Here is a 12,635-nt window from a genome sequence, read left to right on the forward strand (position 1 = left end):
GTGGGCCCAGTGGCGTTACAGGGGGCACACGCCCCCTTTGATACCCTTCTAACGGTTATACAAAATGAGAGACAACTTAAAGAAATGGGGTCGCGAACAAATTTAAAGAGGATGATCCTCTATAACATCCTTCCCTATAGTATTCGGTTGGCCTTGTTTTCGTCCAAGCACACCCACCTCCTCCATGATCCCAACTTCCCCCCTCAATGATTTTTTTTTGCTACATCATTGCTTGCACCTGATCTGGAAATTGGAAGATTTGGATTCGTGATAGACAGACATTTTTACAGCTCCCCCCCCCCTTTTTTTCACCATTATACATTGCAAACCTATATTAATACTTTTCTGTATTCCTGCACAAAGAGTTGCCAGATATTCTTTTGGAACACACTTGAAAGTAAAGTAAATAAGACCCCCGAAATGATCTTTTTGATCTCTTTATGTTCGTCGTTTACATCTCCATTATCGTTGTCACTCCATTTTTTAATTTTTTATTTAATTTTTTTTTTTTTTTTTTTTTTTTTGGGGGGGGGGGGGTGGGCTTGTTCTTCAGATTATTGCTATTGTTGTTGCTTTTCTTGCTATTGTTTATGTCATCCCCCTCCTTCATCTTCCCCTTCTGCTTCTTGTCCTTCCACATCTCCTCCGGTCCCCCTTAGTCATGAATGATAAGATTAGTTATAGGAAATATAATTGTGATTTATATCTGCTGAAATAAACAATAAGTGTTCATCGTGTAGATCGTCAGCTAGGTAAGCATTATATCATTTAAAAAATATAAAAAGGTACTTTGCCATTTCACAAAAGACGAGTCACTAAAAAGCGGGGGGGGGGGCAGGGAGTAAAGTCTTTTTCTCATCACAAACTCATTTTGTACATCCCCTCTTCACTCCCCACGCCATTTTCCTACCCGTAATAAGGATGAGCTGATTTGATGTGGCAATGTACTGCTGCCCTCACTGATCGAGACATTAACCTCTACCAGGTAAGTGGCATTGAATTAGTGACGTCACAGAGGAGTGGCCAAAACAAAATACCACAGAAAGTGATCTACGCATCGCTTCCCATGCTAATGGACTTCAAAGAAGATTTGTTTGACATTCCATTTAAGGAAATGCATCATTCGGTTTACCCAGCTTTTTCATAAAATTATGTTTAAGGGGCGACTTATAATAATGTCCCTACTCTATAGTCTAAATGAAATAGTCTAAAACTAGTCGGAATGGCGAAGACAATAAAAAGCAAAGAAGATGTGTTTTTGGGGGACTCATTTAAACTGTGAATACATTTTCAACTATCTTTGTTTTTTTCTAAATCCTTCCCCTAAATCATTTTGTCTATTAACTAATCGAAGAAAAGCAGAGAAAATGGCAGCAAAAAAATATTTCCACATATGAAAAGACGGATACAGATAAAGATAGGCCTAATAGGTCTGTGTTTAGTGAGGGAATGTTAAAACCTATCTGCTCTAGTTTGGCCAGGATGGATTAGACCTCCTGCATGGTCACTGACAGGTGGTTATCTCATTAAATCAGCGCTCAATTACCATAAGAAAAGGGGACCATGGGGGACAAATGGTCATCGCTTAGGCATTGTTTGCTATATAGAGGGCGCAAGTAGCTATAAGTAGTGCAGTGAGGCTTTAATGTCTTGAAAAAAATAGTCCAAGAGTCCAAATATCCACACCGACCATTACATGTGATATAACATTTATCGAGTTTGATGACAGGCAGAGTATATAGTAATAATACACTTATATTTTTTGTTTAAATGAAGAAAATCAGTGTCTACGGTGTAATATATAAACATTCAGAAAGAACAGCAGCAGACAGAGATAGATAGAGAGAGGAAGGAAGGGAGGGGGAGAGAGAGAGAGAGACATACAGAGGGAGAGAGACAAAGTGATATGTAGATACAGATACCAACAATAATTTTCTATGAAGCCAAAATAAAAAGATTAAAAGAAATGGGGAGGTATTGACAAAATCTAATTTTCAGTTACAATGATTGAAAGAAACACAAAAAGGATAACAGCTTCTCAGTTCTCAACTTTCCATCTGTCAAAGAGTGCTTTCATTCATTAATATATCCAACACATCAGCCTTAAATGTTTACAGAAAGGGAGAGGAAGGTAGAGAGAGAGAGAGAGAGAGAGAGAGAGAGAGGGTGAGGAGGGGAGAGGGACGTGTATAAGGAGTAATGTTTTCCTGTCATAAAGGCATCAAACATGTGACATGCAATATCAAAGAAAATAGATGCATATTGATAGAGAGAAAATAGGTAAAGAAAATACAAGAAAAGATGAAGCCCGAGAAATAATGTGGAGAGAGAAAGTGAGAGAGAGAGAGAGAGAGAGAGAGAAAGAGAGAGAGAGAGAGAGAGGGAGCAAGAGAGAGGCATACAGACAGAGACAGAATGACAAACAACAAAACCAAAACTGTCCACTAATAAAAAAAAGCTTGGGCTATGTGACTACAAGTGTGTCGGACAAAAGAAAGAATAGACAACTTTAATTAGAAAATATTGAATCACTTTTAATACAACTACCTTCTATAATAGTTTTAGAAAATTACTATCTGATATCGTTTTAATTTATATTCTATATATTTACATAGATTGCATGCAGAACCAAAAATTAAAATGAAAGAGAAAAACATTTCAAAATACATCTATAAAAAATACTTGTAAATTATCACTGAAAAGAATGTTTTTATATTTTAATTTGCACTAATGAATAATACATCTATCAAAACTAAAGGAAAATTACCATTTTCCATTCAATATGACTTTTGAGTTTAAACTTAAGTGATAACAAATGACCTTTGACCTCTACCCATGTGACTATCTTCAGGTATATCTGGGTTAGTCCAAGAATATTTGTCCCATATTTCAGAATAATCACTATCAAATTCATGGAGGTGCTTTGTGAATACCTTTTGATTACCGTTTTGAAAAGAATAGAGTACCAAAGTGTGATGTCATACTGGCCACGTTGTGATGTCATACTCGCCAAAGTGTGATGTCATACTGGCCACATTGTGATGTCATACTGGCCAAAGTGTGATGTCATACTGGCCACATCGCCAAGGTTGCTGGTTCCAAACTTCCACACAAGCACCAAACACTGAATTTGCCACGCTCCACCCCATTGCTTGAATGGTTTTGCGATAAACCTCATGAGCAGGCTATTTTGTTTGGAACCAGTAACTTGGATGATGAGCGAATATGATGTAAGCACTTTGGTATTCTATACTTCCACCTGTGTATCATAGAATGGTTGGTACATGAATGAGTAATTTTTACACAACTTTCATGAACACGTATCCAGCAGTCGTCTCAATAGGATTTTACAGTTTTGCATAAATTACCTATCAGATAATTAAAAAGTGGGGTGATCGAGAGAATTAGGTACAACCCCAAATCAGTCTTGCACAATGTATAGTTAGAACATAGGGATTGCATTTTTGGTGCTCCGCGCTATAGAAATGCAATTCATTATCAGTGCTGTTATGTGTCCCACTAGTACACCAAAGCCATTGAAGGGTTACCATGAGAGAACCTACATAAATAATCATAGAATCGTACAAATGTTACAATAAATGTTAAGGAATGCAAAAGCAATCATCCTGATTGATCTTCATGTATCTATCAATAAGTCTTGAAAGAGAGTGTATAACTGCCAAGTAATGAACATACACGTTTATACAGCCGTTCAAATACCACTAATTTCCAGATTTTTCTTGTCTTTTCCAGGTACGGCTTTTGAAGAACACACCATAATCATATTACAAAGCTAATGCTAACAGAATAGCGTACCCATCTCCAGAGGTGTTTTTTTCCGGGTACAATTGCCTTCTTAGTTCCGTAAAAACAATTCCCGACATTAGTATTTGAAAATTGTCTCTAACTACTTTGGATTTACTTGCGCTGCCAGAGAAACTATCTTCTGCAATCTGGAAGACGCTTACAGACTTCAAGCACGCCCTCATCGGGCCGCGCTCGCAAGTGGAAGCCAAAGCCGTGTTGCGTTAGCGGGTTTTCCGACTGACCGAACTTGATGCAGACGTAGCGGACATCCTGGCAGCTGTTAACCCTCATCCGATAACTGACACCTTGAAACGCGAATGGATGACCCCGGACGTACTTCTGAACTCTCTGCTTGTCGTTGAGGGCCTGGTCTACCATGTTGGAGGGGTTCGTTCCTTCGGGTCTGCGGCTTGTCCATACCGAGATCTTCCATAAGTCCTCGCCGGAAACACCGGTAGTATCCCAAGACTCTCTGAAGGTCACATTCACCATGAGGGAGAGTGAGACCCGTTGGCCTGATCTTAGTTCTCCGATGTTAGACATGATTGCTGGTGTAACTTGGGTAACGAGCACATCTTAAAGCGTTAAAAAAAATGAAAAGAGGAAAATCAAGATATTATTATTTCTTTTTCATATTCATATATTTGATTCTTATCTTTCGTTGTGCTTAAAACTCTTTCTCTGACGTCTTTTCTAAAGATTTTACATGAGTACACTAAGTTTCAAGTCAACCGTTAAATTTCCACTGTCAAACAAAATACTGGAGTTCGACGCAAAATACAAAACATCGATGCTTGAGTTATTTTCACGTAATTGTACAAAAGGATGTACTATAAAAGCATTCATTGCCAAGTTGGTGAAGTGGAAGGATTGTCAATATATAAATGATTCGGCGACAATCGCTCGATACATTCTAATTACGTAATAATAGAAATAATTTTCGGTAGCGGATATCAACTCACTTGAGGGACAGAAGGGGCAGCACTCGCCCTCTATCTCGATTGGTTCGTAGCAGAAGTACGGTGGGCAACTCTTGATGAGACATCGGATGGATGCATCATTACATTGACACCTCGTGCACGGACCAGCGTCCCACCGTTTCCCATGGCGATGCTCGGTAACCCGTGTGACACAAGGACGTGGAGGGCGCGGTTCAACTTCCGAGAAGACAGGTACCCAAGGGTCTGGCCGACTTCCAACACCACCACCACCACCACCAGTAGTAGTGCCTCTGTCTTTGTCCTTACCCTTACCCTTTCCCTTCCCTTTTCCCTTGCCTTTGCCTTTCCCCGACGAAGCTCCATTGTTGTCTCCAGTTGTTCCCTCGACTAAGTTTGAGTCGACAATGGGACGCCGGGTAGTAGTGGTTGTTCTGACTGTTGTGGTGGTTGGTGGTAGCGTTGTAGTTGTTGGTGGTAGCGTTGTTGTTGGAGGTGGTTGCGTTGTTGTTTCTACTGGGGCATCGGGGTCTACCCAGTGACTGTCCAGATCTTCGTCAGCTACATATAATAGAAATCAGAACATATTGATCATCTTATTGTCACTTAAACACGCATCTCATATATGCACGCTCAGATGCATAAAAACAATGTTTGTATTTTCTTCTTCATGTTCTGGAGAACATGTGTAATTCAACATTTCATTACATTAATTTCCTAGCCCTAAAATCCGGTACCCGTATGTTCCTATACCTTTATATTTGATAGCCCTATGTTCCGACAATCCTATATTTTGTCACAACTATGTACCCACACCCAAATATTTCGTCACTCCTACGTTCCAATAACCTAATATTACACCACCTTTCTATTTCGACACCCTTTATTTAGTCACCCCTTATTTTCTGACACCCCTATATTGTTGTCATCCTTATGTTCTGACACCTAAATATTTCGTTCCCCCCCCCCTATGTTGCGACTCCTCTTTATTCTTCACCCAATTTGTTCCAACACCCCTATATTATTGTCATCCCTATGTTTTAAGATCCCGATATTTCGTCAACCGCTTTGTTCCGACACCCCGTTATTTCTTCACGCTATTTGTTCCGACACCCCGTTATTTCGTAACCCGCTTTGTTCCGACACCCCGTTATTTCGTAACCCGATTTGTTCCGACACCCCGTTATTTCGTTACCCGATTTGTTCCGACACCCGTTATTTCTTCACCCGATTTGTTCCGACACCCCGTTATTTCGTCACCCGCTTTGTTCCGACACCCCGTTATTTCCTCATCCGATTTGTTCCGACACCCTTTATTTCGTCACCCGATTTGTTCCGACACCCCGTTATTTCTTTACGCGATTTGTTCGGACACCCCGTTTTTTCGCAACCCGAATTCTTCCGACACCCCGTTATTTCTTTACACGATTTGACCCGACACCCCGTTATTTTCTCACCCGATTTGTTTCGACACCCTTTATTTCGTCACCCGATTTGTTCCGACACCCCGTTATTTCGTAACCCGATTTGTTCCGCCACCCCGTTATTCCGTAACCCGATTTGTTCCGACACCCCGTTATTTCGTCACTCGATGTGTTCCGACACCCCGTTATTGCGTCACCCGATTTGTTCCGACACCCCGTTATTTCGTCACCCGATTTGTTCCGACACCCCGTTATTTCTTTACGCGATTTGTTCGGACACCCCGTTATTTCGTTGCACGATTTGATCCCACACCTCGTTATTTCATCACCCGATTTGTTTCGACACCCGTTATTTCTTCACCCAATTTGTTCGGACACCCCGTTATTTCGTTGCACGATTTGATCCGACACCCCGTTATTTTGTCACCCGATTTGTTTCGACACCCTTTATTTCGTCACCCGATTTGTTCCGACACCCCGTTATTTCGTCACCCGATTTGATCCGCCACCCCGTTATTTCGTCACCCGTTTTGATCCGACACCCATTTATTTCGTCACCCGATTTGTTCCGACACCCCTTTATTTCGTCACCCGATTTGTTTCGACACCCCTTTATTATTGTCATCCCCATGTTCTGACACCCCTTATTTCGTAACCCGCTTTGTTCCGACACCCGTCATTTTTGTCATCCTTATGTTCTGACACCCTATATTTCGTCACCCGCTTTGTTTTAACACCTCTATATTTCGTCACCAAAATCGGGCCTCATTTTAAGCTGTTACGTGTCATTTTTAGAATATAAATGCATTTGAAGAGTCATGCTTTTCAGGGAACCCTTTTTCTCTGATGTTCTTCCCAGTTGCATAATAACAATTATAATGCTCACAAATTATTTTTCACCTCTCACTATAACTCAACCTTTTCTTTAAAAGATACATTTCCTGCATATATGAAAAAGCATGACCATTTTTCATATATGTGCACCACTAGCATAACACTCCAGTGCCGCCCTTCAGAATACCATTTGTAGAACACCATACTCACGTAGGCAATCTTGAGCGTCTATGCATTTGATCAGATCGTGATTTATTCCCTGAAGTTCAAACCCGAGGCCATGTTCAGGTTGTGGATCATCTCCAATACCAAATGCGAAACAGAAATACCGCACCAGCTCACATTCGTAATTCTCTAGATCATACCTTGCTTCTAAAAGGGAAACACGATAAAAGTCGATTAAACATTACAATTTACAAATTTGAATCAAGTTATACATGTTAAAAGAGATGAACAAGGAGAAAATTCCACTACGCCATACGGGGCTAAAAAGAGAACTCCGATAAGATTCATGATAACAGGGTCAAATTTTCGATCATTTAATTTATGATGACCTGTGGCAATATTGAATGTTGCAATCTGCTGAATGTGTGCTACATTTTGCAAAGCTTTAAAGGTTTCCGACCCGTAGACACATTGTTTTACTACATACTATTCCGAACGGTATTCGGGATACGTTGACACATGCCGAGCTTTGCCGAACTATTGGAATCGGGCCTACACTCGTCAACGTGGTCAAAGAACATCTGGGACCCGTTTCACAAAGCCTTTTTTCAATGACGAATAACAAAAATCAGTGACGAATCTGCTGATAACCAATCAGAAGCAAGAACTGCCATTTGTCACTGATGACAAGTTATCTGAAACGCCCACCTGGGCCCTGTTTTATAAAACTTATCATCAATAACAAATGCTAAAATTATATAACAAATTAGCTTTCAGCCAATCAGATGCCACGATTTCAACTTGTTATTGATGACAAGTTTCATGAAACAGAGTCCTGTAATGATTATCGTACAGTATACTGGTTTATAGATGACTGGAGTTGAATTGTGTCCGGCGTGGGTTATGGATCATTTATCTTTATAAGGGAGTTAGGATCAGCGAGATCCTACTCCCTTCTCTTTTCTTGTTTTGGTTTGATTTTTAGTTTGCTTGTTAGATTTGTTTTTGTGTATTTGTTTGTTTGTTTTGGTCCATTTAATCCCAGCATAATATATTTGGTGGGTCCTGACATCATTGTAATAGTATTTGACCATGAGCATGATGATAGATCGGGATGTGATAAAAGAAACAGAGACCGTTCTGAGATAAACAAAAAGTTAACAACTGTACTTTTTTTCATCAAAATGTAAATACTGTGATGTACAAAAAGAAATACTATAGGCGCTTTCAATCTAAAAGGGTAAACGAACACAGTAAAACAGACCAACAAAATAGCTCTGTGATAAAATGGGTCTTCCCTTGGCTTGTTCGTCTTTTAATATGGATAGAAATTGCGATAATTAAAAATGGGACTCACTTTTTATCTCGAACTTCTTTCCTTTGATGTAGGTCTGCGATTGTTGCTTCTCGTCGAGTATCTGGTCGACGTACATCATTCGTGATCCAGTCCCTTTGTCATTCGTGCTCGCCCACGCACTCATCTTCCAAAGTTGTTGCCCGCTCACCCCGGTGGCTCTTTTTTTTTTCTCTTTGAAGCTGAGGATGAGATTGACGTCGAGGTATCTGATCTGCCCCGTATTGTAGTCGTACGGCCCTCTCGTGGAGTATGCGAGTCTGTATACGACCACAACTAAAGGCGAGTTTACATGAGAGGACGTATTGAGGAAACGTATTATTATTAGCGAAGATTACTTCATCCTCTTTTGATTATGTGAACGAAGATTAATTTATCCTCACTTTCTGTGGGAACGAATATTAATTTATCTTCATTTAGCTGTTAAATGAAGATGAGTTTTTCTTCGTAAAAGTAATAGATTTGCACATGTATACACATCTATTTGTATTCATTTCTACATATTAAATTGTATAGTTCATATGCACATCTTGTTTTCATTTGTTTCAATTATTTGCATGTAGTGACTGACATTCCTTTATGTTTAAATGATAATTGAGTGAAGAGACTGGAGAGCGTGTGTAGAACAGAGATCGATAATTCAGATATGTGTGTGGTAGTGTGCGGAAATGTGAAAGAAAAATCAAGGAATCATTTTGATGACATTTTGAGGAAAAGTGAACAAAAATTCGTTCATTTTGAGAAGTTTTCTGTTTATAATACATTGGCAGTCGTGTTTACAAACTCAATGGTAGATACACAGTTGAAACCCGACATAACTAGACACAAAACACGTGGAATTTCCGCTCCCCCTTCCCCACCCAGCGAAACTCAATCTGCCTCCATCTTTCTTTGTTCTTTGTTTATTTGCTTCTCATCGACTTTACAGACAAATTTGTTTGCTTCGGAAGAAAATGAAAGTCGTTTTTATTGATCTTTCCCCCTTACCATTAAAATAAAGTTGAGTAGCACAATACGAGGGAAAGAAAGCAACGAGATTATAAAGGTAGGGAACAGAAGAGAAAAAGAACAGAACAGAATGGAGCAGAACGGAACAGAACGGAATAGAGCATGTGAACTTACAAAAAGGGCAGAGACTGCAACACACTCCTTCGACTTGTATTGGGTCATCGCAGTCAGTTTGTGAGCATTGTTCAGTAGTACACTCCGGACGTCCCTCAACACAAACACAATTTTCACAATCGGTTTTCTTCCATTCTTCACCGGCTTGGTATTCCCGTCCTCCGGATCTACACGTCTGACCCTTGTACGATTTGGGTTGTAGCGGTTCTGCGTCTGTGAAAGATTTGAAATTTAAAAAAATGATGATTCTGCTGAAGCCGTTGGAAGTTGATGGACGTGGGCGTCGGGGGTTTTGCGTATGGGAAAGATTTGTAATAAAGGAATGATGTTTCTACTGAAGCCATGGAAGTTGATGGACGTGGGGGTCGGGGGTTTTGCGTCTGTGAAAGATTTGTAATAAAGGAATGATGTTTCTACTGAAGCCATGGAAGTTGATGGACGTGGGGGTCGGGGTTTTTGCGCCTGGGAAAGATTTGTAATAAAGGAATGATGTTTCTACTGAAGCCATGGAAGTTGATGGACGTGGGGGTCGAGGGTTTTGCGCCTGGGAAAGATTTGTAATAAAGGAATGATGTTTCTACTGAAGCCATGGAAGTTGATGGACGTGGGGGTCAGGGTTTTGCGCCTGGGAAAGATTTGTAATAAAGGAATGATGTTTCTACTGAAGCCATGGAAGTTGATGGACGTGGGGGTCGGGGGTTTTGCGTCTGTGAAAGATTTGTAATAAAGGAATGATGTTTCTACTGAAGCCATGGAAGTTGATGGACGTGGGGGTCGGGGGTTTTGCGTCTGTGAAAGATTTGTAATAAAGGAATGATGTTTCTACTGAAGCCATGGAAGTTGATGGACGTGGGGGTCGGGGGTTTTGCGTCTGTGAAAGATTTGTAATAAAGGAATGATGTTTCTACTGAAGCCATGGAAGTTGATGGTCGTGGGGGTCGGGGGTTTTGCGTCTGTGAAAGATTTGTAATAAAGGAATGATGTTTCTACTGAAGCCATGGAAGTTGATGAACGTGGGGGTCGGGGGTTTTGCGTCTGGGAAAGGTTTGTTATAAAGGAATGGTGTTTCTACTGAAGCCATGGAAGTTGATGGACGTGGGGGTCGGGGGGTTCGCGTATGGGAAAGATTTGTAATAAAGGAACGGTGTTTCTACTGAAGCCATGGAAGTTGATGGACGTGGGGGTCGGGGGTTTTGCGCCTGGGAAAGATTTGTAATAAAGGAATGATGTTTCTGCTGAAGCCATGGAAATTGATGGACGTGGGGGTCCACCCTCCCTTATTTACCTCTAGTCTACTGTGTTTACAGAATAGTGCTAATAAAATACTGACGATAATAATGGTGGGTTATTGTATAGCACCCATGTCTGTCAGACTTGAAACTCCTGCAGCTCCGTAATACGTAACACCCCGTCTAGCGTGGCTGCGCTCTAGCATTTCAAGAAATTTATTCCTGCCAGGTACCCATTTACCTAACCTAGGTCAAGTAATTTGGAAAATGTAAGTTAATGTCTTTCCAAATGAAATTAGTACCGAATGGGGACTCGAATCGCGAACCATGTAATCCACAGTCCGCTGATGTATCCACTAGATTACGACACCTCCCAGACTCCTCGCTTGGTACCTCGGACGGTATTCTACTAAACATATAAAGCCGTGAAAATTGTTCTATAGCCCCGTACAGGTATACCCAGGGAGTAAATCTTGATTTTGACAACCTTAAACCCCATGGCCTAAGGCAAAAAAAAAGTATTTTGGTGGTGCCCTGACCGCCGCGGACCCGTTGCGCTAGCTGGTTGCCCCGCTTAAGCCGGGAGGCAATATTGAAAACCATTTATACCCAGGGAGTACATTTCGTTTAAAATCGGTCTTAACAAGGGAAATAAGTCTGCCGTTATATAGTTTTCATAACAGAACAATAAATGTACCTGGCGGGGTCCATGTAAGAGGATGAGGAGGGGAATCTGATTGCACCATGCTCCTTTAGTTTAGTCTCCTTTAGTTGATCACCCAATGTACGTTATTCTTATCATTTGACTATCATACAGTTTCCCCTATGAAATACCTGGGACCCATTTTACAAAATCCTTTTTCGATGACAAATTGAAACAGATCCGTGACAAATCTGCTGATAACCAATCAAAAGCAAGGATTTTCCTAGCTTATAACACAAACTGTAATTTGTCACTGATGAAAAGTTTTGTGAAATAGAGCCCAGCTTTTTATATTTGTTCGTATATCAAACTTCTATTACAATCATTGTTCATGTATTCTATGCTTGTTTTTGAATTATTCATTTTGAATTGCTTACAAGCTGAACAGGCTGCTCTGTGTAAAGATGTGATTTGAATTGATTTTGTTTCAAAATTTACAGCACCAAAACATCCACACCCCCTTCTGCCCTGAAATCCTTTCACTTTCAGCCCCGGCTGCATTTATTTGTTTGTTTCTTCATTAGTTTGTTTGATTGTTTATTTTTTTTATTTTTTTTAAAAAGTTATTTAACGTGCCATGGTGCAGCAAGGGGGTATCGCGCCACTGTTTGATTTGGAAGAGAGCCAGTGCTCTTGTTTTGAGAGATAATTCAATAACCTTTATATAGGTCAGGGATCATGATCGTTACTTAACCTTATTACAGCTGATGCTCATGACAATAGGGGTCACATGATTTGATAATGAACTTTAACCTCAAAGAGAGCTGGGATACCTGGGCATTTTGTTTGAAAAATGAGGAAAGGGTTCACTCCTTTCTTCTTTTTTTTCTTCTGATGTAGGAAAAGGAATGGCATGATCTTTGACGTTCCATGTGTCTTCAATTGGCGTGACCAAAAAGAATGTAAAACGAACAGTTCAAAGATTGACATTGTGTTAGATTATATATGATGACCACCTTTACACCATAAACTAGCGGAGGTAATAAAGCAATCGAATTGACGCCTGTTGTGCAGCTGGTATTTTGCTCGTTGTAGACTCTAAATAAAACTTACCATTGC

At 40.4% G+C, this 12,635-nt stretch overlaps 1 protein-coding gene across 1 annotated transcript; it reads right to left on the bottom strand.

The window, feature by feature from the left end:
• Positions 1 to 2,639: 2,639 nt before the first annotated feature.
• LOC105444872 lies at positions 2,640 to 8,799 on the bottom strand. Its single transcript, XM_030977546.1, has 4 exons — positions 8,526 to 8,799; positions 7,214 to 7,375; positions 4,770 to 5,306; positions 2,640 to 4,382 (listed from the first exon to the last, which is right to left on the bottom strand). The coding sequence occupies exons 1-4, from the start codon at positions 8,647 to 8,649 to the stop codon at positions 3,940 to 3,942; spliced, it is 1,266 nt and encodes a 421-aa protein (XP_030833406.1). The 5' UTR covers positions 8,650 to 8,799; the 3' UTR covers positions 2,640 to 3,939.
• Positions 8,800 to 12,635: the final 3,836 nt, after the last annotated feature.

This window comes from Strongylocentrotus purpuratus, unplaced genomic scaffold (assembly GCF_000002235.5).
Source record: "Strongylocentrotus purpuratus isolate Spur 01 unplaced genomic scaffold, Spur_5.0 spur5_scaffold_1, whole genome shotgun sequence".
NCBI lineage: Eukaryota > Metazoa > Echinodermata > Echinoidea > Camarodonta > Strongylocentrotidae > Strongylocentrotus > Strongylocentrotus purpuratus.